Source organism: Myripristis murdjan, chromosome 10 (assembly GCF_902150065.1).
Source record: "Myripristis murdjan chromosome 10, fMyrMur1.1, whole genome shotgun sequence".
In the NCBI taxonomy this organism is placed as follows: domain Eukaryota; kingdom Metazoa; phylum Chordata; class Actinopteri; order Holocentriformes; family Holocentridae; genus Myripristis; species Myripristis murdjan.
In genome coordinates, this window is record NC_043989.1 from 27148221 (window position 1) to 27174527 (window position 26307).

The 26307-nt window shown below is 41.1% G+C and overlaps 1 protein-coding gene across 1 annotated transcript; it reads right to left on the bottom strand.

The window, feature by feature from the left end:
* Window positions 1-270: 270 nt before the first annotated feature.
* On the bottom strand, window positions 271-26307 carry chrnb5b (cholinergic receptor, nicotinic, beta 5b). The gene is made up of 6 exons (XM_030062480.1): window positions 26089-26307; window positions 8292-8437; window positions 7613-7657; window positions 6986-7095; window positions 1940-2945; window positions 271-698 (listed from the first exon to the last, which is right to left on the bottom strand). The coding sequence occupies exons 1-6, from the start codon at window positions 26138-26140 to the stop codon at window positions 549-551; spliced, it is 1509 nt and encodes a 502-aa protein (XP_029918340.1). The 5' UTR covers window positions 26141-26307; the 3' UTR covers window positions 271-548.

Sequence of the window (26307 nt, forward strand, 5' to 3'; positions counted from 1 at the left end):
TAAAATAATAGAGAGAGCACTGAAGATAATGTGCAGTGTTCATTTATTTTCCCCTGTGGTTGTAACTAAATGCCAACACCTGGAAGATGTACAGTATACGATGTGTATTTGGTCACCTCTGATTCTGCCTGTTGTCATCCCACCAACAAATTGCAATAAACAACTTTTCTGATCCCAAACAGCATGAACCCTGAATGCTTGTTTCACCTCACATTTTGAACTGAAATCACTGAAAGTGAACTGATCCCAACTCCTCTGTGAACAACAGATGAGTAGAGCAGAAGTAAAAAGGAGAAGCGGAGGTTGAAGGGGGTAAGAGAAGGAGGGAAGGGAGGAGATGGTAGAGCACATAAGTCATTTCTCTCGCTTTTCGAGATGCAAGAGAAAGGGGTGGACTCAGTGACAGTGCGGTGTGAGGCGAAGGTGTGAGTTTAAGTGTCAAAATGTTTTCAGAGCTCTGTTTCTGGGGGGAGGGGAGGGGGAATCAAGGTTCTTTTCATGTTCAGGGTTTCATGTTCAGATCAAAGTTTAGGTATGAGATTTCAGCTCTAGTCCAGCTCATCGATAGTGGGGGTGTTGTAACTCTGGAACAGGGGCTGCATGAAGAGGCCCACCGTCCCGACCACACACACCAGCACAAAGATCCACAGGAAGAGACGATCAATCACCATTGCCACATATTTCCAGTCCTCAATGATCTAGGGAGAGAGAAAACAGATGTTATATGTTGTGTCTGAGTTCAAAGTGTAAGGCTATACTAATCTATGTATTCTGATTAATTAAACAGAATTAAATAGAATGAAACTGAAACTGAATGGTGCTGAATGTAAGCCGGATAGAACTGAATTGAATCAAACTAAGGGTGGCGAAGTGGCAAAGTGGGTAGCAGTTTGTCTCCTTTTCCTTTCTGCATGATGTCAAGTGAACTGATTGGTCTAAACTGCCCATAGGTATGACTGTGGTTGTTTGTGTGATGTACTGGTGAACTGTGCAGGCTGTTTTCCTGCTTTCTGCACAATGCATTCTGGGATAGGCTCCATCCCCAACCCTAATTCGGAGTAAGCAGGTATTACACATACAAATACATGTTCACATAGTCTTCAGTTGTTCTAAAACACACAGAAAAGCACACACACACTCACATTCACACACACATATAGATACATGGAAATAGATAATAATTCAGATGCATCAGATAACTGGCACAACCTAGAAAATCACTGAAAACATTTTTCTCACATTGTTTCATTGCAGATCTGATAGGTAAGTGTGTTTTTCAGCAGCAGAAAATAGGAGCTACTGATGCACAACTGTGATTACTCCTGGCTTGCAAGATTTTGATTAGACATTTTTCAATTAATTGTAGACTGACTCCACACCACTAAGAAACTATCAAACATTTATGTGTGTAATTTGCACAATAAATACCTAAGAGGTCAGTACACTCATCTTTACCCTGCAGAGGGCTGCTGGGACAAGAACCATCTTGCAAAATATGTGTCAACAAAGCCATTAATTAGTTTTATTAGCCAATTCTCTTTTTTTATTAGCCGTATTGTCACAGAGAGTCGATCACATATGTAAGCAGAATAAACTATATTAAGAAGTAATAAATGACTGTGATGACATTTTGTATGACTGTTTTTGTCCCAATGGCTTTCCATATTATACTAATTTAATGAGCCAACTCAGTACAGCTGACAATAAATATACGCCCATAGTTTACATTTTTAACCTTGCTTTTGAGAAAAAGATTAATGGAAAAAAAAAACACACACACACACAAAAAACTTCCATGGCCAAAATTAAGAAAGAGCCCTACAACAAACACATGAATCAAAAGCCTAAGTTTGCTGCAGCATGTCTCACATGTACATCATGCTATACATCACGCACACATACACACCAAAATGCACACATTCTGTCTGCAAACACTCACCCCTTCATCGTCATCCTCACTCTTCATCTTCTCAGCAATATAGCGCACTCCATCCACCGCCTCCTCCACGTCAATGTTGCACTTGAGCGTCATCCTCTTTCTGAACTCTGTGTTCTCTGACAGGTCGCTGACTTTCCAACCATAGCGCTTGGCCGATTCCTCGTTCACAAAAAAGGAGGAGGTTGAATCTGCCATTCCTGAGGAACTCCCGGCCCCTCCGGATGCAAGTGACCCGTCCGTCCCTCGCTGCTTCAGGTCTGAGTAAGATCGCTGCTGGTGTTTTTTCCGGAACCGCTCACGGATGTTGGAGCTACCGGGTCGCCGCATGAAGAGATAGGCGGGGAGCTGGTACAGGAACACACGCTTGACCCAGGCAGGCATGGTGTGTGTACTGGGAGAGCGATGGTGCACGTTGAGCACGCAAACACTGGTGACGATAGAGAAGGTGACCAGCACCATGGTAAACATCAGGTACTTCCCAATGAGAGGCACTGCTAAAGACGTAGGTGGCACAATCTTTGAGATCAGGAGTAAAAACACAGTTAGGGCCAGGAGGACGGAGATACACAGTGTCATCTTCTCACCACAGTCTGACGGAAGGTAGAATACCAGAATAGCCAGCGACGTGATCAGGACGCAGGGGATGATCAGATTGATGGTGTAGAACAGCGGCTTTCTCTTGATGATAAAGTCATAAGTGATATCGAGGTACGTGATGTCATCAGGGTCTTCGTTCTTGCGTCCAGGCAGCGAAACAATATCCCACTCACCGCTGGGTTTGAAGTCATCACGACTGGCAAAATCACTGAGGAGGATGAGATCGATCTCAGTGTGGTCGTAGGTCCAGGAGCGGAACTTAAGGGTGCAGTTCTGCTGGTCAAAGGGGAAATCGCGAACTTCAATTTTGCAGGCTGACTTGTATATAGCTGGTGGGAGCCAGGCCACCTCACCATTGTTGGAGACAACTGCATTGGAGTAGAAGGAGACTTCATAGGTCCCATCAGCACTAAGAAGTCAAAGGTTGGATAAAAGAAAGAAAAGGTTGGAGACAATCAGAAGGAGTGAAGAAAGATCAAATGGGTAACCAAATCTCAAACCCAAATCTGTGTAAAGCCCAACATCTAGTAACAAGTAGGACGCTGAAGTGACCATTTGCTATTGGCTGATCTTTGGTGCTAGGTGATGTGGCACAAAATATACAACAAGTGATGACATCACCTGGCACCAAAGATCAGCCAATAGCAAAAGGCCAATTCATTACCCTGGTTGTCACCATTAGATGCCACGCTTTACTCAGATTTGGCTTTGCTGATTTTGTTACTCTTTGAGGAGTAAGTAAACCACAAACCCAGCAGATGATGTCACTACCCAGAGGGAACGGGTAGTGACATCACCTGCTACCAAAGACCAGGCGCCCTACTTTTCACCATTAGGGGTCAGTCTGCACTCTGGGGTTTAGTTACACTTTAATGATTCAGAGCACTCACAAATATTTGATAATTCAGCAAAATCACTCCAAATCACATCAGAATTTATCTCTCATTCACACATCACTACCACCTCTACAATCATAAATCTTATTAATGCAAATTAGTTGGAACACCACCATTAGTATAAGAACACACTTAGTCAAAAAAAAACCTCCCCACAGGAACACTGTGTACAAGCAACTGGTGAAGGCTGATGCTGAAATCCCTACCATTTTTTTCCTCTTAAATGCATTTAAGAATTAATTGCTAGCAGAATACATGTTGTAGCACAAGAAAGGTTTATTTCTGTCACAATACTGTTTGTCTTTGCTTTATTTTCTCTCTCTCTTGCTTTCTGTCTTCTTCTCTACCCATGCTGTTTAGTCCCATTAATATTGTCACCTCTGCCAGTTAGTTAGTTTAGTTCCCATTAGTCTCTTGTCTTACCTGCTCTTTGTCTTATCCAGTGTCTTAGGGTTTTCCCACCAATATCTGTCCCTCACCATCTGTGTCGTCTTCCTGATTAGTTCCTTGTGTATTTATACCTGTAGTCTTGTCTTTGCCCCCTGTAAGTTCATTGTCGTCTATGATTTTGACTCCTGCTCCGAACCTGTTGTTTGTTCTTCTTTGTATTTGCATGGCATCTTTGTGATTACCTGCTGACCTGTTCTTCAGTAAAAACTTCAAAATGTTACATTTACCTTCGTTATCTGCATTTGGGTCCACATGCCTGCTCACTTGGGACAATCTGGGCCAATTGGTGTGTTGAGTGGTAGTGCTTACAGAAAATGTATTGGTGATCATTATTGTGTGTCTGCAGAGGTAACACCAACAACAATTATGTGTAGTTAAAGTTAAAAGCTGGAGGCTTGCATTTGTGTCCACCCCAGGGGAATATCTCTGTATCTGAAACTGACACACCCAGAGGAGATGGTGACAACTGCCCACCCACACCTCAAATCTGCTGAGATTGATATTTTTATGTTTTTTTTTTTTTCCCTGTCTTCTCACGAAGGCTGCAGGTAATGCATTATACATCGATGGCCTATCAATTATACAGCAGGTCAGGATTCCAGCCATCACACTTGCTCTCTAATGCTCTGCTGTGAGTATGCAGACTGGTTAAATATGCAGAGGCCCCACCTGCCTGCTGCAACCTCTGATCCTCCAGACTTGGCTACAGACCTCGGCCCATGGTCAAACAGTTGCTGAGGAGTGCTGATCGTCTGATATCATTTTGCCTCTTAAGCCATAATGCCAGTTATGTGGTCTTGTAGGCTGACCAGCAATCTGTGTTCTTAAAAGCTTAATGCCTATGAGCCACCTATAAATGGTTGGGTAGCCCTGCTGACCCAAACAGATGTCAAATGCTGTATAATTTAGTGGCCACATAACGGTGAGCCCGTCCAACTATATGTCAACCTACCTAACAACTTTGCATTTAGCCCAGCAGCTAGGCCTATAGCAACAATGGGTTGCTTTCACTTACACCATTTTGAGAAGTTAAATTACACTGAATAACTACCCACTCTAACATACCACATAATGTATTTTTACAACCTGATTGCTAGCACAATCCCATTATCCAACTTTTGCAGTGCAGTCTTGCCCAGCAAGCATTTCACACACAGCAAAATGCAAGATTTGGCCGCGTTCAAAATCAGCCAAAATTACAACAGAACTTAGCAATATTTTGTTATGGAACAGTAACAATCCATTTCATAAAAGTTTGGAAACAATATCAGAGATATTTCTGTACCAATTTCATAAACAGTGGTCAAGCAGCTATGGCTGCTTGACCACTTGTCCCAACTGTCTCAACTTTCATTTTTGTGTATTGTTTGACAAAGGACTTCGTATGACCATCTTTCCAGTGTGTTTTATGGGTTAGTTGATAGTATAAAACAGGTGACAACTATGAATATATGGAATATTCAAGCCTATACAAGCAAATTACCAAGAAATGACTACTATAGACAGAAGTAGTATTCAAACTGCCCCAAATATCAGAGATAATAATCATAGTAATGCATTTCATTTAAATGTCCCTGACTACATAATATAACCCAATTAGGCCACTAACTTTTCAGCTACCCAGAGAGCAATACATACTATCAATTAGATCCATTTCAACATGCAGAACAAGTACGAAGCCAAAGGCAAATCAAATTTATCTCTAACTCAGAGAAGCATAATTTTCTGTCAGTGCTGCAATTTGTCACTCCCGAAGGGCACAGACTTCGATATTAGCTATATTTCTGAGATGAAAGTCAACTAATGCTCAACAAGCAAACTGCAGAAGGCAAACAGACCCAGGTGTTGACCTATATGAGCTGTGGATCAGGTGAGACCCAAAAGCTTTCGTGTCTGCCAGCTAACACTCCAGTGGATAGAGGCAGCGGGGCGAATGTCTCCTTGGCTGAATTTGTTACCAACTTCTTGTGTAATGAGTTTCCCCTTGCAGGCATTTTGGAATGCTGCAAGATGTTTTTTGGTATAAACATAAAGTGAAAATCCTCTCACATCCAGCTTTTTGCTCAGACAACAGATGGAATACATAAACAGAATATTGATAGTGGTCCAGTCTTTGATGGATCTCATCTACAGATCAGCGTTTCTCCCAGAATGATATTCTTGGCAGGGAGGAGAAACTTCCGAGACAGCACTGAAGATTATGGGTCACTAAAACTCTACAATGAAACCTATTTTAAGAAACTGTAGCTACTGAGGCTGAAAGATCCACAAATGTTCCAGAGGAAAATAGATTGTGTGAGTTGTGTGATTCGGGAGAAGTGGAAAGCAAGTCTCATTTCGTCTCGGACACATCACGATGTGGACTGTTTCATGAAGCGTCTCATCAAAATCCTCCAATGTTTTGGCTTAGAGATGATGAAAAAATGGAATGGTTGTTTAATTTTAATGTGTTTAAGTTACCTCATTTGGGCAAGATGGGTTATTTATCTTCAATTCTGGAGTCTTGAAAGACCATGTGTCCAACCAAAATAAAAGAAATAAAATAAAATAAAATCAGTCATGAACCCTCTTTATGGTGGGTGAGCAGCTCCTTGAAGCACCCATGAAATGGAAGGGAAAACACAATAAATATATTATATTCCACTTATATTATATTTTGTACATCATCATTGAGCCTTGTTTTATGTGACCTGATTGGAAGATTTCATAATTCCAATCCCTCCCGTTCACTCTCCCTCTGTAATCCCTGCCATCTCCTTACATTAGTACAGCATCGTTACGTCTGGGAAACAGTGGCTCCAGCCAGCCGCTGTTTGAATGACCACTTCTCATTATGAGACTGGGAGTGTTAACAGAAGCTTTCAGGTTGTATTTATTATCCTGAAAGAGTGAGAACAGGGATAAAATGGAGAGATAAGAGGATCGGAGAAAGAATAAGAGGATGTGAGGAACACACTTTGGGAAAATGGAGCTTTTGTAACTATTATAACTAAAATTGTCTCTCACTTCATCACTTAGTTTCTAATGCGCGCTCACATAAACACACACAGACACACACACACATATACACTCTCTCTCTCCTTCCCTCACACTGCTGGCGTACTTGTTATAGAGGACGATGTCTGGCAACCAGATGTGTTGTGATGGGAGGCGGATTTTCTTGATGCCCTCATACTCTTCAGGATCCCACATTAACCTGTAGTCATTCCATACCTGATGAAGGAGTGTACACACACACACACACACACACACACACACACACACACACGCAATAAAAATATTTAATCTGCAGACAAGCACATGCACAAACAAAACCACGCAAAGATAAATATGTATCCAAATACCCACATAAACATGCGAGTTCGCACACACACACACACACACACATGCACACACACACACACACACACTTAGTCAGTCCCTGTTTGACAAAAATGCATTTTAAACAGTAGAGTCCTGATGTGTCTGCCCTCCATGCACTGAGCTGAACTAGTCAGTGAACCAGCTGAACTGTCTCTCCATATTTTGCCAAATAAACTCATAAACACCCAGATTTGTGTGTGTATGAGGGCACAGGCCTACATCTGTTTGTGTGTACATATGTAACAATTAGAATGAGTCAGACACTGAGAGGTGTTGTTTTGATGTGACCTGATACACACACACACACACACACACACACACACACACACATACACACACACAAGTAGAAGAAGAGGATGACACAAACCTGAGTGAGCCAGCAGTTTGTGGTCATGATCTGCTCCCTCTCGTTCTGAAACAGACAGACAGGAGGTTTAGGCATGTTGCTTCATTTGCTTTGTTAGCCAGCAAAACTATTTGGATAAGGTTAGGAAAAGGTCACGGTTAAGGTTAGGAAACATTAGCTAAGGTTCACTGATATTAGCTAGCAAATATTAGCTAGCTAACTTTAGCTTCTTAGCTGCTTTTCCCACTTTCATTTGCCTCATTACTTTTGTTAGCCACCAAAACTGCTTGGTTAAGGTTAGGAAAAGGTGGTTAACATTAAAAATGGTTAACATTATGAAATGTTAATGTGTTAATGTTCACCAATATTAAAAAAAAAAAAAAAAAAAAAAAAAACACCGCTCTTGCTTGACATGGGACTCCAGTCTGCAGAAGCAAAGTCCTGATGTTTGTGTCTGCCACCTCAGATACTTACACACTTACTTTATTATACCACTGCACAAAATTTGAAAATGTGACATTTCAGCTTATCCTGTGTTTACAGAAATGTAAAATAACATTTTTTCCTGGTGACTGGGCTGAATGTGGGCCACAGGGCAGGGTTTGATTTGGGGCAGGTGTCTGTGTGTGTGTGTGTGTGTGTGTGTGTGTGTGTGTGTGTGTGTGTGTGTGTGTGTGTGTGTGTGTGTGTATGCTCTCACCACACTGATAAGCTGGGCCAGGGACACCTGGATATAGATGGTGACCTGCTGGCTCTTGTTGACAGCTGGTCTGATCAGCTTGTTGTAGCGCTCTGGAGCCAACAGGTGGTTCACCAGACGCTCCTCCACCTCAGCGCACAAGGCAGCTGTAGACACACACACACATGCGCGCGCGCGCGCACGCGCACACACACACACACACACACACACACACACACACACACACACACACTGATAAGAAACTGCTAGAGTTTGGGACCTTTCTTCCTCTTGCTCTCACATAAGCCAGAGGAAACAGATTGAGAAATCTGAATTTCAATGACCAAGACATTATACAACGTGGTTGTCAATAACCCCCACACAGCACTCTCATGTTTAACAAACCAGCTGCTCTGTGATGCTTCATACCAAAAAATGAGAGAGCACAGATGATAAAGGCAAAGATTTGAAGCTTACAGCAGTTCAGACAGAAAATTAGTAAATGCAAAGTTTGCATTTTGCCTTGAATTTTCAATATGTCACTCCATGTGAGTTGCAAATCTACACGGTCTCAATTTGCTGGGCTGAGTTGCTCAACTCTGTTGCAGCCACTCTTTGTGATCCAGGCAGATAAAATTGCCTTGTGCAGCTTTAAAGCCACAATATGTTTTTGTCACGCCCGAGCTCTTGTCACTTGTTTTCATGAGATGTCTATGGTATTATCAGTGCTGATTCCAGACTCTCTAACAATAAGGTGTTTCTGGGTCAAGGTCGAACCAAACTGAGAATCTGCCCCGAGAATAGTGTAACGTGAGGGGGTTACCGAGTCAAGCTGAGCTGCTCAGAGCCGCTTCGATTTACATCAAACTTGTTTGATATTTATGGTCTCGGCTTGGGTGGCGGCTCTTGCAAAGAAGAATAGTTTTCCATGACAACAACAACAAAGTATGATTAGAGGGTCAAAGTCAGATTGTGCATCAATTCAGAACATTCATTACAAACAGAATTACCGCAGTTCAAGTACAAAAGCTCCTGTAAGTTCAGTCTCTGAGAGGAGACAGAAAGCTGCTGTCTGCTCTCAGGACCAGACAACATGCAGCTAATACTGATGAGCTCCTCTTTTCTGTACTAAAAAGGGAAGTGACCAAACTGCAGAAAGGCTCTGTGAGGACTTTAAGAGGATTTTTATAAGAGCTTTTAAATTTGGTTTAACTAATGCTTGTTTTTAGTCTGTTGCTTAAGGAATAAAATCGGATTTTGACCCTCTGTTCTCGCCTTGGTGCTGCTGTTGTGGTTTGAGGCTAGAATCTGGTTTCTGTATTCTGTGACATTCGGGTGGGTCTGACTCTCTGTAAGTGTCTGGTGTGCTGAGCTCATGACTTTGTCAAGTGTGTGCTCCTCACAGAACAGAAGCAAAGATTGTCTTTATGTGTGTTCTCGCCACCAGTGAGCCTATGTCAGAAATCTTAGTCTGTTCCAGGCCCAACCAGCATCTGTACTGCAGGAGCAGACGTTGAAGAAGCAGACAACAAATGCAGAAAATCAGCAACTTTAAAAAATGATGCCTATGTTTTTGAACAACCCTTGACTGCTACACTTCACTCTTTTTTTTTCTGGTGCATTTTGGCAACTGATAACCATGACCCAGCTGTACGCTCTTAAAATATCTCTTACATCATTTCAGTTTCAAAGAAAGAATGATTTGTGCATGCACACACAGTATCACGCCTGGGATAGTAATTATTTTAATGTCAAAAGTTTCAGTGTGTTAGTGGTCGAGTGGATTAGCATGTTGTTTGTAGTTTATCGAGTCAGTTCACTAAGTGAGGATTTCTGTTTTTTAGTTTAAAGTTTTGAAACCTGAGCAGATCCACTTGGTTTCTTTCAAAAACATGTGAAAAACGCAATTAATAACTTATCAAGAAATGAGACACAAATTTGCAAGAATATTGTAAAAAGTTACAAGAGAATGACCCAAAAATTTGCCCCAAAAAAAACAAAAAACAAAAACAAAACAAAATAACAAAATGATCTGAAATTAAGCAATTAAAAAGTCCTGAAATCAAAGAAAAAATGAAAAACAGCAAAATACCTTATAGTTTTGGTGAGTTTTTTGGTGATAAAGTCAAGTTCTTTCTAATAATTTTCTCTCTCTGGTGTTTTGCAAAGTGGAGTCCAGGGGCCTTGAGGGTCTTCCAGGGGGTCCTCAGCAAAATGACTAGGCTACATCTTTCACAAGCATTTAAACATAAGAAATCTGACATTCACCCGGGTTTCGAAGGCTTAGCTGTCGTTCTCTATGGTGAATTTGGGCCACATTTACAAAATGTTGGGTTTATGCAACAATGTAAGGCTCATGAAAGACGACTCCTACTCCCACAAAAATCCAGTTCATTGTATTGTATTGTATTCTATTCTATTCTCTCACCATGATGTAGTCTCATCATGCTGGATGCCATGCCAAAAATGTCAAACCACGGCCCACACAATCGCCTCAAAAAGCCATTCCAGTGTTGTGAGCCCAGCCTCCCTAATTTCATCATCTCAGTGGAGTGAGTATTGAAATGACGCACTCATATCAAGCCATGCAGAGTGTTGAGGGTGCCTCATATTGCATAATGCGTGTGTCTCAAACTGTTAGGCATGGTGGCTAGACACCTGCGGCCACATTTAAAAAGGAGATCTTTGACTGATTGGATTTGATCTCACAAACGTGCGTAGGTACAAGTCCATGTCAGAGTGGTTATTTATAGAACTTGGACATGATGCGACCTTGGGTTGCATTTTTCAGCTCTACAGCTTGATGTTATCCTATATGAAAATGGCATGACATACATCTGTATAGATGCTGTACATTATATTGTAATGAGCAGCCAATGTAGTATAATGAAGGGCAAAAATGAAGGGCAAAAAGCACTGTACAAAAGGCGGAAGGCACTAATCACTGAATGTTCACCAGGGATGTTAATATTTGTTGAAACTGTTTAACATTCAGATTCCTTTTCTGAAATATTTTCTATGGCGTTTCTGCTGTATCCCCTTAAACTTTGGTTATGCCTTGAATTTTCTCTCAAGTAGCTTCAAAATTCACATAATATTTTCCATATTGTACGACAATGTCACAAGCACATTGTGTATCTGTTGATTGCAACACTTCACTGAATCGACATTACACTTATAGAGTGAAATAGTCATACCCAAGATGCCATTGTTTCACCAAAGAAAGAACATATAGATGTCTTGTGCATCATTTTATACAAATTTCAGCAGCACGTGTTTGGTGGAGGAGACAGTTAGCTTATTACAGCCAAACTAGAGGGCACTGTTTCATCATGCTGCTGATGTTGTTGATGATGCTGTGATGACATGCTCATTTCCATCTGACCATTTTGTGGAAGGCGCACAAAACATTGAGGTGAGCAAGAATTTTACAGCTTTTCAGCTCTTTTCAGCTGCCAGCTGAAGATGAGGTAGCTGGCATAAAACCTTTGTCGAGAGGTCAGGTGAGGATGGCTGTCTCACTGCTCAGGGGGGTTTGTTGTCCATGTCTGACTTATTACAGGCAACACCGCTCCCAGGTCCCACCAACCAATCAGGGTTCACATTGATGGTTTAAACAAATAGACAAATACAAAGTGCCTTGAATGGTATAATAAAGATGGTGATTCTATTCATTTCAAAACTTATTTGGTGTCACAACTAAATAGGTATAAATGCTTTATAAATGTTAAAATCACATTTTTGTTTTTTACTGAAACCCCATTGATAAATGTAACCAACCCCATGATAGGGTTAGCCGTCACAATATGTCAGTGTCTTTGATGGTTAATAACCTGCTGTTAAAATAATTTATAAGAATGAAAGGGATACCCATTTCAACCAAGACCTTGAGTTTCCCTCTTGTGCATGAATGGCTATTGTTCACATGGCTGATGATTCACAAGCAATTCACACGAGAGTAAAATGTGTGACAACCAACCCTGGTTTCCCCCTATCTTTGGAAATCATGGGAACTCTAAATGGGATCAGCAAGGTTGAAGAGGTTAATGGATAGACACAGGGAGATTACAATCAACGCAGACATCACAGTTACGTGATACACAGACTTGCAAGCTAAGCCACCAGGATCTCCAAAACCTTATATCTACCATGACAGCACAGTATGTTAAAATATACCCAATTCCTATGGGTGCAAATAGTAAGAGTGAAAGGGTGAAACAGCCCTTTCACGTCAAAAGCAAGTACAAAATCAAGGAGTGAAGAGGACTCATGAGGACTGAAGCTCCCTTTGGAAACTGCTTAGTCTCAAAAGAGGCACTTTGACCCATACCTGCCAACCCTGACGGTCCAAAAATAGACACATTTTTTTTTAATGTGAAGACTTGTCTGGTATTCACATTTCTGTCTGTAGCTTTGACACCATAAAGGCAAAGTAACCAAATAGTCCAGTCATTTTATGAAAAAACCTAGGACAAATTGCAAGAGAAGCAAACTCAACTGATTTTGTATCCTCAGTTTGTCCTGAGTGAGGGGAAAAAGTCCCAAGGAATCCCATTGGTGGAAAGTTTTGAAAATCACCTATATATGACCATATAATACCAAAAAAACACACAGGTGAATGGGGTTCAAAATTTCCCTTTCAGATATCACTATAAAAATTGACAAGTTGATTGCACACACAAAGACAAGAACTAAAAGTCAATTACAAGTTCTTTGAATTATTCTGTTTACACATTCTGTTTGAATTATTCTGTTTACACATATGTAGTAACCTTGAATTAAAAGGTTATATATAGGATATATATATATATATATAGATATAGATATATATATATATAGATATATATATATTATAGTAACCTTTTAATTCATTGTTTAAATATCTGTTCTGGCATTTATTCCTTATATTCCTTATTAGCGCATATCAAATCAGATCATGTGTAATATGCATGTGTAAACAAAATAATTCAAAGAACTTGTAACTGACTTTTTTTCTTGTCTTTGTGTGTGTAATCATCTTCTGAATTTTTGTAGTGATATCTGAAAGTAAAATTTTGAACCCCTTTCCCCTGTGTGTTAAAAAGTGTGTTTTTTTTGGTATTATATGGTCATATATAGGTGATTTTCAAAACTTTCCACCAATGGGATTTCTTGGGACTTTTTTCCCCTCACTCAGGACAAACTGAGGATACAAAATCAGTTGAGTTTGCTTCTCTTGCAATTTGTCCTAGGTTGACCCCAATTTTGGCCTGAAATTACTGGACTAAAACTGCCAAGAGACTCTTTAAGTGAGGACTGTTAAAATTCAACTAACAAATGCATGGCATGAGCACATAATGTAATTGGCGACTCTATAAATTGTCCAGTCCAGTCCTCGTTTTTGCAATTTTATTTATTAATTATTATTTCATTATTAATTGTTAATTATAATTCTAATTGCTGATATCTTTAACAGAGTGTAAGACTCCCTGAATCACACCTGACCATTCAGTAAAAAAGTCTTGTGCATTCATTTACCCTGTTTTGATGTTTCTTTAACCTTGATTTGAGCATAAAATCCTGGGTCACCTCGTTGTCCATAAAGCCTGAAACACAGCTGATGAAAAGCCCCAGCAATAAGCACCAACACTGCAATTCTTCACGTTTCATTACAGATGCAAGTAAGATGCAGAAAACAGTGAAACATCACCAGAGTTTGTGTGTGTTAAGTGTGGCTGCTGACTCAGCCAGTCTCTCATCACAGCTGACCCACTCTTGATCATCAGTATAGCTGACTGAAGGCACAAGCACACACACGCACGCACACAAACACACATACATACACACACACACACACATACAGAGAGAGAGCAGAGGTTGGTGAACCGATGTTTAAATATCGTGCTATGAGGTCTCACCAATTTGGTACTGCAGTGCTGCTTATACCCAGCTGTAATGAGTGTAGTGTGTGTGAGTGTGTGCATATGTGACTGTGTGTGTGTGTGTGTGTGTTTGTGTGTATGGAAATAGGTTATGCCTCTCTCTGATCACACAAGCAGTTCAGATGTAATAGTCTATTTAGTGACAGCCCAATACACAAAAAACACATACATATACACACCCTGACATACACTCTCACAAAGACATGCACCTTGCTTGCTCCCATCCCCCTGCACATACACACACATACACACACATACATACATTAGTTCATCTCACACACGCCCTTGTGCATACAGTGTGATATCACATGTTAGTTATGCATGCAATCTCCATGGTTCATATGACAATAATGAATCACGATTGATCACACACACACACACACACACACACACACACACACAAAGCCTCCGCAGGGCTGCTTTCACCCATGCCTTTGACACAGAACAATGTCTGACTGGGTCACAGAGCTTTAAACGATAGTGGGTGGGTTAAAAAAGGAAACTGTCAGAGATCGCTGTAGTTTAAACTCGTAAGAACATCTGGTTTTCCACATTTGGTTTGCAAGAGATCTAACACCCAACAGGGGTTTATTTATATGGGAATCAGGGACTCTTTCTGATTTGAATTTAGCTGTCTGCAACCTGCAGAGGCAGCCGACCAGAGCTTGATCTGAAGTTAGATTTCGCCACTCGCTTCAGTTTCCAACCAGATCTGAGAAGCATCGTGTTTTGTTTTCAGTGGTGTGAGGAGCGGCTCGACCTGTGTGCAGTTTTATGAGTTCACACTTCATCAAATTCACTTGTTTAATGAAGGAAAGGTTAAGGTAGTTGTCTCGATCATGTAGTGGAGTACTCCTCAAGCAGACCATTAAAACATATACCAAAAAATCATTCTAATCAAAAATCGTTTTGTTGGCACTTTCCCCCCGAACATTTTATAGGCATGTTATATGTTGAGTAAGTCTATATATTATGGATATGTTTATTTTTGTTTGTTTCAAATTCATGATCATCCATTGTTGTTCTCTGTCTACTCTGGCTGAAGTGTTTCATCACGGCACTCTGACAGATTTGACAATGTTACTGCAAAAAAACAAACAAAAAAACAAGTGTGGCAGTAGGCTATCGCATGGTGTTATTTTGACTCAGATGAAGGAGGAGATAAAGTGAAATATAAACTGTGTCAGGTAGTATCAGGTAGTAAGTATCTAAAAAATACAGCATCAATGCTTAATCATCTGAGGTGGAAGCAGCTGATCCAGTTTACCTCCACCCGACCCACTGAAAGCCCACGGCTGTTTTCACCCAAAAGAAATGTGACAAGGCACAAAATAACAACATCACTAACCTCGTTGCAGAAATGGTAGCCTTAGATATGCAACCATTCTCCATCGTTGAAAATTATGTTTTCATCGCTCTCTTTGCTTATTGTGTACACTCTCCCGAGTCAGCCAACCTTACAGTTTAAGTCAAAAAACTATACCATGACTGCGTGTCAGTCATCAAACATGACCTGTCATCTACCATCCATGATCACTATAACATGATACTGATGCAATAACCACCATAGCACTACACTGACCTGACAAACAAATCAAACGATTATGATTTTTTTTTTATTTAGGGGTCAGTATATTCAACATTATAAGCTATTTGGAATGTGTCGCTGCCCAGTACTGCTGTGCACTTTTTCATTGCCCCCCTTGTGGAGCGCAAAATGCGTTTTTTTTTTTGTTTTTTTTTTTACCAGATCTGAATAGAATCAAGGTCTTTGTCCTGGTACGATGTCAGCCAGGAAACAAAACAGTGTGTGCCATTCTATTAAATGTAAAGTCGCACCACCGTGCATATACTGTGGTCTGTAGAGATGTAGAAAAACAAAACAAAGAAAAAAAATAGGTACTTGCTGGGGTACTGGGGTGTGTATTCGATTAGAGAAAATGCCACATGATCACATCTCTAACACCTTCCCTGCCAGTGTCACCAAAGAAACAGGTCACCCAAAACACAAAAAATATCTATTTTTCCACTTATCAAAAACAATGACACAGACACCTGAAATAATCCACAGCCTTTGAGGGAAAAGAGTTTAATTGAGAACTATTTCCTGCTAAAGACACCAGGAAGCTGTATCTACGCGCTCCCAGCAATTATGAATTAAAAGCAGACAGATTTTTCTGAATTTTGGGTGAACTGTTCCTTTAGGCGAGACACTGAATCCTCGCCCAGCTCCTCTGCTCTGTAACCGAGCCTCACCTCTGACCTCCCAGTGGAGGAATAGGGGAATAAATGATTTACAAGTCTTCATTGTCCTTTAATTAGCGGCGGTCGGCGAGGCTATAGGGCAACTGTCTCTCAACGCTGCTGACAAATCCCTGGTGCGACTGAGGCTCTAATTTTTACCTATGGTTTTTATTCCTTCCCATAATCCTCTCTGCTGTTCGCCTGTCATAGAGAAGTTCTTAAGGCAGTCGAATCCCCGCAACCATTTTAAAGAGGTGAAAGTACAACCATTTAAAGATTAAGATGCATTTATTCACCAGTCTCATGTGCTATCTGTCCTGGTCCTGCCAATATCCATTCACACCCAGAGTCTCTCTCTCTCTCTCTCTCTCTCTCTCTCTCTCTCTCTCTCTCTCTCTCACACACACACACACACACACACACACAGAATCTGGCCCTATCTCTTGTATTTGTGTTGTACCTGATCTATCTTGTTTCTGTGATTTTTTAAATCTGTTTTTATGTCCTTTACAATCTCTCTTTGTTAAAAAGTGTTCTATAAATAAAATCAGCATGGACTGATGGCTATAGCACTCATGTTTATAGAGACAGGAAAACTAGCAGGGAGAGGGGAGAAATAGATGAGAGGTCCAGAGCCAAGCTTGGAAGAGGAAAAAAATCCTAAAACTGAGAGCAGCTGGCATATAAATATTGTGCTTAGCTACTACTGATCCAGCAGGCGCTGTAGAGTCACAAACAGAAGACAGACCAGTACTCCATCACCATAATAAAGCTGCTGCTTTAGTTTTCCTAAAAGCAGCAGCACTGCTGTGTTTTGATGATTTCAAATTGGGTGGAGTGATGTGGTTTCTCTGCCCAGAAAAATAGTCCCCAGTGAAACATTTGCTTTACACAGCCAGTTATCAGTCCTGTGGTTTGTGAATGGTGACGAATTTGTCAGCCACAGAGGCAGAACATTATAAGATGGGTGTCAGCCAAAAATTCATGTTTGAAAATCAAGGGATTTTGATAATATTTTGTGAAATTTTAGTACCCCTGTATGATTTGCAAAATGGTTTGTTGCGATATAAAATGTGGAGAAATTGTGGTAAATTGGTCAAACATCACTGGTATGATCCTTTATGGACTGTCCTGACATTTTTTTAAAAAACTACATGGAAAAGGTCAGATGTAACTGTGTTCTTTTTTTTACTTTGCTATATAAATTTTTGCTTTTAACTCCTTCAACTCTGAATTTGACTTCACAAGGAATAAAAACATTTTTTCGGTATTGTACAACAATGGCATATATATATTCTATATCTGCTGGTTGCAGTGCTTCATTGAAACATCAAACTTATATTGAGTGAAATATTCAAACCGCAAATGTCATTGGCAGTGTTACATCAAATAGAAAATATCTAGATGTCTTGTGCATCATGTTATACTCATTCCTCTGTAATTAAGCAGGATATATTTGGTATCTTTGGAAACTTTTGAATCTTTTTTTAAATTTAAAATAAAGTTCAGTGGGTTTGAACAAACAGCAACAGAAAGGTGACCCACCTCTTCAACCCTGGGATAAAGAGGTGGGTCAACATTAGTTGTCAATATTGGGTTGTTTGTACATCATTGCATGTTAAAAGTTCATGTTAACACAGCTTTGACAATTTTTTCAAACTGATGACAGAAATGTTTTAGCTCTCAGTTCCACAAACATCACAGATATCAGCTAAAGACGTCGCCTCAACATCAACATCACCACAATTTCTCAATTTTGGCACTATAATTCTATTCAAAGTTGGCCATCATACACTATATTACCAAAAGTATTCGCTCACCTGCCTTTACTCATACTATGAACTGAAGTGCCATAACATTCCTAACCCATAGAGTTCAATATGATGTCGGTCCACCTTTTGCAGCTATTACAGCTTCAACTCTTCTGGGAAGACTGTCCACAAGGTTGAGGAGAGTGTTTATAGGAATTTTTGACCATTCTTCCAAAAGCGCATTGGTGAGGTCACACACTGATGTTGGTCGAGAAGGCCTGGCTCTCAGTCTCCGCTCTAATTCATCCCAAAGGTGTTCTATCGGGTTCAGGTCAGGACTCTGTGCAGGCCAGTCAAGTTCATCCACACCAGACTCTGTCATCCATGTCTTTATGGACCTTGCTTTGTGCACTGGTGCACAGTCATGTTGGAAGAGGAAGGGGCCCGCTCCAAACTGTTCCCACAAGGTTGGGAGCATGGAATTGTCCAAAATGTTTTGGTATCCTGAAGCATTCAAAGTTCCTTTCACTGGAACTAAGGGGCCAAGCCCAGCTCCTGAAAAACAACCCCACACCATAATTCCTCCTCCACCAAATTTCACAGTCGGCACAATGCAGTCTGAAATGTACCATTCTCCTGGCAACCTCCAAACCCAGACTCGTCCATCAGATTGCCAGATGGAAAAGCGTGATTCATCACTCCAGAGAACGCGTCTCCACTGCTCTAGAGGCCAGTGGCGGCGTGCTTTACACCATTGCATCCGACGCTTTGCATTGCACTTGGTGATGTGTGGCTTGGCTGCAGCTGCTCGGCCATGGAAACCCATTCCATGAAGCTCTCTGCGTAGTGTACTTGGGCTAATCTGAAGGTCACATGAAGTTTGTAGCTCTGTAGCAATTGACTGTGCAGAAAGTCGGCAACCTCTTTGCACTATGTGCTTCAGCATCCGCTGACCCCTCTCCGTCACTTTACGTGGCCTACCACTTCGTGGCTGAGTTGCTGTTGTTCCCAAACGCTTCCATTTTGTTATAATAGAGCTGACAGTTGACTGTGGAATATTTAGGAGCGAGGAAATTTCACGACTGGATTTGTTGCACAGGTGGCATCCTATGACAGTTCCACGCTGGAATTCACTGAGCTCCTGAGAGCGGCCCATTCTTTCACAAATGTCTTGTTTCACAGTCTGCATGCCTGAGTGCTTGATTTTATACACCTGTGGCCAGGCCAAGTGATTAGGACACCTGATTCTGATCATTTGAATGGGTGAGCGAATACTTTCGGTAATATAGTGTATCTACATCTTTTCATGAGTCCTTAGGGGTGTCAGGATAAAGCAGCTGAGCTTTGGAAAAAGAGTCTGAGAAGTAGATTCTACATTTGGTCACTGTACCCTGACCTCGTGCAAGCCTGCAGCTGAAGAGAAGACAGAGAAAGTGTCCACCGCCTGAGCAACTGTGACATGACGCTGAACCCAGAGGGCAAACGTCCTGAAAGGGCTATGAAACACAGAGCTCTGTCTGTCAGGATTAGATAGACAGAGAGGAGACAGAGGCACAAGAGAGGAGCAGCGGACAATATACCACACACACACAAACACACACACGCACTCACTCACCCACAGCAACACCAAGGAGCACGAGACAAAACACTCCACAGCATGGAGACAATAACCAGATTAGTATAATCATCTGATAAAATAAAATAGGATCATGCTGTATTATGGTGATGACAAGTTCTTTGTATATAAGCCAGGCTCTTTCATGGGAAATCACTTGGATTTATAAGTTCATGGGAGGGGATTATGGCCTGGCACTAATTCATTGTTTATATACAATAAGGATGTAAAAATGCCACAGAATTGGATGCAGGTTTGTTGAACTAATTAAAGGTGGTGTTTTGAGATTTTGGTGGCCTGGGAATTAGGACCACACCTCCTATAAATCCTGTTGCATTGTGGTTTTGTTTTGTTTTGTTTTGTTTTGTTTTTTAAACTGGATTAATGCCTTGTAAAGAAGCAAGTTTATATAAACAAAACAGAGATGCCAAACAGATGAGGGAGGATAAGTATAAAAATTTGAAACATGAGACATACTGTGGTGTGTACCTGTAAAGAGAAGCTATAGACTGAGTGCACTGCCTTCCACATGACCTGGGAAGATATTATAGTCACTGTAGCCACATAGCTAACAGATTTACGTGCTGATTTAATGGTCTCAGGAGCCAGTATGACAATATAGAAAAATAAAACAGAATATATACCTACAGTCTTAAGAGAGCATCGTAATTCAGATCCAAGCAAAACTGAGTTAAATATAAAATCCCTTTGAAATTTTTTTTTTTTTGCTTTTTTTTTTTTTTGTTTTGTTTTGTTTTCCATCAAGTGATGAGCACCTAATTTGGTTTGAAATCCCAAAGCGTTCCATGTGCTTTTTTGTTTGCTTTGGGGGAATTTTTATTTGTTGAGGTCTCAGTTTTTTCAATAATTGTATAAGGTTTTTTAGTTTCATATTGTCTACAAAAAAGATAAGATACCAAAAATGTATTTTGGCATTGTAACTATATTGACTTGAAAATCGCATATAAAGCAGGCATGACCACTGAGTTTCCATCTGCCTATACTGTATTTCAAGATCTCAGTACAATGATAGTGGCTTTCTGACAATAACATGGAATGATGCAGCATTTACATCCTGCTTTAAATGGACACTGGGGGCTAAATCAGTGCAAACATGCGTAATCGTGGTGATAAACTTCACATTCATTGAAGTTATTTCTTATAGTAGGTCTCAGAGCATGCTTCAAAATGAACATTTGTGTTCACTTGTGCTTAATTAATTTCCTCCTCCCTAACTTTTTAAGCCAAGTCTTTTTGTTTTTTCATCATTCTTCCTCCTTGTTTATTAGAGATGCAGCTCCCAAGTCCCTTTCAGCAGAAATGTTTACTTAACCAGAGAATAATCAGTGATGGGCAACAAACATTTCAAAGTGACAATGGCTGAAAGAATCAAGTCAAAGTACATGATCTTTGCCAGTTACTTTGTAAGCCCTTTATGGACGCACATCAATCTGTGTACACATACATGTACATATACATGCACTGCAGTAATGTACACATGCACACAGACCACACTCTCTGAGAAAGAAATAAGTTGTCATGCTGCTTTTAAAATAGGCACTAAAAAAATAATACTAGCCCAAAAAAAGAATAACCTATGAAATAAAAATTATTTTAAGTGACGACTAGAAAAGAAAAGACGGAGGATGTTTAAAGGTGCTGGATTTGAGGATGCAATGTACTGAATTTGATAGTAAAAGCTGTAAAGGTATATGAGAGTAAAATGAGATGTGTATGAGGTTGATGCAAGTAGAGCCACATTAGGGACCAGACCAGCACATCTCATCACACACACACACACGCACACACACACACACACACACACACACTACTCCTGTCTGCCTCGCTGCACTCTCTCAACCTCAATAATTCATTGCTTCTAAAATAAAAACGCCATCATCTCACAAGCAAGACTCAAACACAATCAAAGGTTATTCCTTTACTCTTTTTCAGCTGGAGATAATAAAGCCATATTTTCCATATAGCACAAAAACTGATTAAACACTGATGCTTTTGAGGGGTGCTGATGGGTACACTGACAGGCTCTGCCATCAATATAGATAGAAAAATGGAAAGAAAAAAGGTCCAAATTCTGCATCCTGGTAGGTTCTTTGGGGTGGTGAGGTTCAGAAAGTAAATAATTCAGTGCCTTGCCATCTGGGGTGGCCTTTCAAAGGCCCAAACATTCAGGCATCAGCTGTCAATGCCCTTGCTCAGTACACTAAGGGGTGCTGTCCTGCAGCTGACACTGACCTCTGACCTCTCAATTGAGAGGTGAGTGTGGAGGGGTGGGGATGAGGGTATGACAAAAAATGACCTCCCTACAGGGATTGATAGAATATCACATTCAGTAGAATGTTTTCACGCTTCCTATAACCCACGTCATGCCCTCCCCACCTCCATCAGCCATAACTGCTCCAGCCTAAGTGAGGGAGACTGCCATGTGACAAGCTCAGCCAGGCTGGGAAGCCATCTAGTGCCATCCGCCTGCCTCCATGGCCCACTGGTCAAGTCCCAGCAAGAAAATTGAGATTCATTGCAGCGTATCCCCTGACTGATAGTTTTTATGTGTCGCTTTGGCTTCTTCAAGTGGTGTGTCAGTGGTGTGTCTTCTGCTTTGGGCTTCATAGTGATTTTACTGTTAATGGCTTGGTGGGATTAACTTCAAATGTAAGTAAATATAATCACATATTCCTTTTCCCAATTTTTATCCTCACTAACATTTGTTTCTCTCCAAAAGCCCTTCTTCCTCCTCACCAGTGACAGAAACACATGCAGGCTAAGTGCAGAGATGACAGGGAAAGGAAAAGTCTTCTTCCTCTGTTCTCTGGTCCCTCAGCGTCACTGATGCCTTAACATGCTCTCTGGTCGCCTCTAAATACACCTGATGCAACTCTTTCTGGCTTGGAGAGCATGTTGATCTCTTTTTCTCTGTCTCTCACTCTTTCACTCACTCTCTCTCTCTCTCTCCCATTCAAGGAGAAGCAACTTCCAAACTAGTGCGCCAGAGCAGTGACTAATAGTTTACTACGGGCTGCTGACTCACTGACGGCGGGTCCACTTGAATGAGCACACATCTGTGGCTGTGAGAACTGGAGAGAAAACGTGAGAGAAACAACAGCAGCGGCCCAAAAATAACAACACTTACAACACCAGGACAAACTTAGAGCTGCCCTGCACATTTCCACCTCGCCTGTTAACAAAGTCTGGAGTGCGACAGTTGATTTCCATCACCCAGGGGCTACAGAGAAGCAGGGTCGGGGTTATGTGAGGGTCGCGTGCAACACGCTAAACAAGCCTAGCATGTGATTTCCGCTCTTGCACTCCTAGGCATTGCGCAAGCATTCAATGAGCAAAACATCTAATCAGGGTTATCTGTAGCTCACATTAGCGCACACACCATTTACTACAGCATGGCCCTGCCACTGAGAGAGTATGAGAAAGCCAGAAATGACAACAGAAATCGGGAGGGAGTGGGTGATGAAGAACTGAATATGTCAGAGGAGCTCCAACATAACAGACAGGAGGAGATGGAACAAAAAAAGAAACAAGATGAGATAGAGAAAAACATTAATTATGACATGCAGAAAGGGACAGAGACTGAGATAGAGAGAGAAAAGGGTAGGAGACTTAGACAGGAGACAGAATGAGACAGGAGGCAAATACACCCCTATGAAGTGACTGTTGCTTTTAGTCGTTTTACTGTAGTGGCCAGGATGAGGCTAGATAGGATGGAGACAGTCACAGTCATGCAACGGCTGGACTCCAGACAGAGCCCCGGTGCGCTGAATGGCCTTAGAGGAGAGGGACTTAGATGCACTGGAGGATAAAAGGGATGACAGACAGGGGGTAGCAGAGATAGAGGAATGAAGGGAAGATGGAAGTAAGGAAGCAACAAGGGAGGGAAGGAAGAGAAAAGGAAGAAGAAATAGGGTGAAAGAAAGAGGTCCAGTCTGAAAACTCGACTTTCTCATCAAATGTGCTCAAAGTAAGAAAAAATCACTCAGTTAAAATAACATTAAATAAACATTCACATTCAGGGAGTTGATTCATTGTAAACGTATATTGCTATAATGCTGAAGAAGGGGACAGGAAGGACAGAGGAGAGGAGAGAAGGAAGATGATAAGGGCAGGCAAGCAAACAAATAAAGGCAAAGAAACCTGACCCTAAACCTATCACCTCAGTTAACTTTAGGCCTTTCTGTTAGTAATGCAGGTAAAATAAAAGATTATTGAAAATAATGTTTTTTTCAGATGCTAAAATCCGTGCATCCACTTTGTTTTTAGTAGGTTAAATGGGGATTTTTGTAACCCTAACCCTTTTTATTCAACAAAATAAACTACTAAAAACTAAAAATCAACTTCTTTTGAACGAACTGCATAATATGAACCTTGAAGTATTTTTATTAGAACTGCAGCTAACTTTAGATCTTACCCATGCTGACCCTTACTGTCATACTGTGTCCTTTAAGTTTTTTTGTGTGTTCTTTGACTGTGTGTTTAGTCTGTTCTTATTATGTTCTTCTTATTACCATGTTGTTTTATTTCACGTTCAAGTTTACATGCTGCTATTATTGAGAAGTACTTTGTGACCTTTTTCTATGAAACAAACAAACAAACAAACCAAAAAACTTTTCTGACTTACTTACTTACACTGCATGGGTTTCCAGGCAAAACATGTCCAGAGAGAGGAAAGGAGCCTCTGGCATTGAGAACACAGATGTCAGTGTTTTGAGTTTTACTGAACTACTTATGACTATGTGCAATTATATAGCAGTACATCAGAGCTGTTTTTCACTCTTAACTTCAAGTTTATTTAGAGCCCTTAATGTTATAGTCTTGAATGGTTTTACAGTTTATAGAGAACAAAATTACACCCCCTGACCTCAACCCTTGCGGCAAGCAAGGTTCAAATTATCAACTCTCATCAAATTAAGTCAAATGTTAAATTTTTGTGCTACCCAGGAGGTTGGCAAAGGTTTCTCATCTTCCCTGCAATGCTCACTTCATACGTATCAAGTTGTGAACTGAAATTTACCCTGAATTCATTAAGTGGCTAGTGAAGACTAACCATAGCCACTTTTCCACAGCAGGGCCAGGGAAAGTTCAGGGTCAAGAGCTATTACTTTGTCTATTTGTATCTCAGTTACTTGCATATCAGATGCAACAATGGTGTCTTTGAGGTAAACAAGTGACAGCAGATGATATGTCTGCCCTGGCTGACCCTGCTGACAGAGACTGTGAGCATAGTACCAGTAAAGAGATATCTGGTTTCAGCACCATGGACAGCTCCTGGACGGGAATCCCCCTCCAACGTCTTGAAAACCTGCATCACTCAGACTGACTGGTATCAGTCTGGACATGATTTCAGCACCACAGACAGCTCCCCATAAACAGAATTAAAGCCCAGAGTAGAGGCTTTTAAATCAGCTGATACAAACGTCGTGAAGTTATTCCTCAGAAGTTAAAGGGTCACCAGGCTATAAGGAGGCACTCAGCTCAATCAGCCACCACTGTTATTATCATCAGCAGGTCTTGGCACGGGCTGCAGGCCATTAAACACGGCGCTGGGCCACACAATACAATTACAGATTCCATCAAGCAAATTTAAACCCCCCTGTATGTCCTCAATTACAGCCACATTATGTTTGTTCTGTAATGACTCCTGAGAAGGGGACGGACCCGGCCACAGTGCCAAATGGTTAAAAAATTGCTATTGGATTTTCAATTTAACTTAAAAGCTCAGTATTTCGGACAGCCTGGGGAAATGTGTGCTATAGGTAAAAGAGCCCCTTTGAAATATCACACTCGCACATAAACCCACCGCATAATTGCTCCGTGGGTTTGGCTGTGCAAAAGGGAGCGCGTTAGTTAATTGAGGCGTGCTGAAAAATCACGTGCTAAATAGTCTGACACGCGGAAAACGCGCACTACTTTTCCCACTGGTCTGCTGTCCGGTATCGTTTGCTGACAAACAAAGGCAACGATTTGGCTACTGTATAACATTTCCCTAAATGAAGTCATCATAGACGTTAGACGACTTGGCCTATCAACCAAATGGGAGCGGCAATGGTATATTCAGCCGCAAATGTCACATGCCATTGAGATTACATCTTAACATAGACTTCCCACACCCAATATTGTTAATTTTTGGCATTGAGAGACCCCTTGCAGGCTGTGACAAAGACAATTTACAATGATTCGCTTGTCGGGTAAAGCCTACCCAAAGTAACAACTACACTGTCCCGTCCCGTCCTATTCTGTTGGGCCGGGTGGGTTTTACTCACTTGCCACGGTGAGAACCAGGAGAGCCAGCGCTGCTTTCACCGGGGCTGCCATCGCTTCCTCCCCTCCAGTGCGACCGACACACGAAAACTTGCAGATGGAAAGTGTTTGTCGCTTCGTTTTCTCCCTTTCTCCCGTCAGTTCGAAGTAAAAGTAAAAAGAAAAAAGAAAAGAAAAAGGGAAAGTGCAGGTGAGGTTGATTATACCGGTGTCATTGCAAG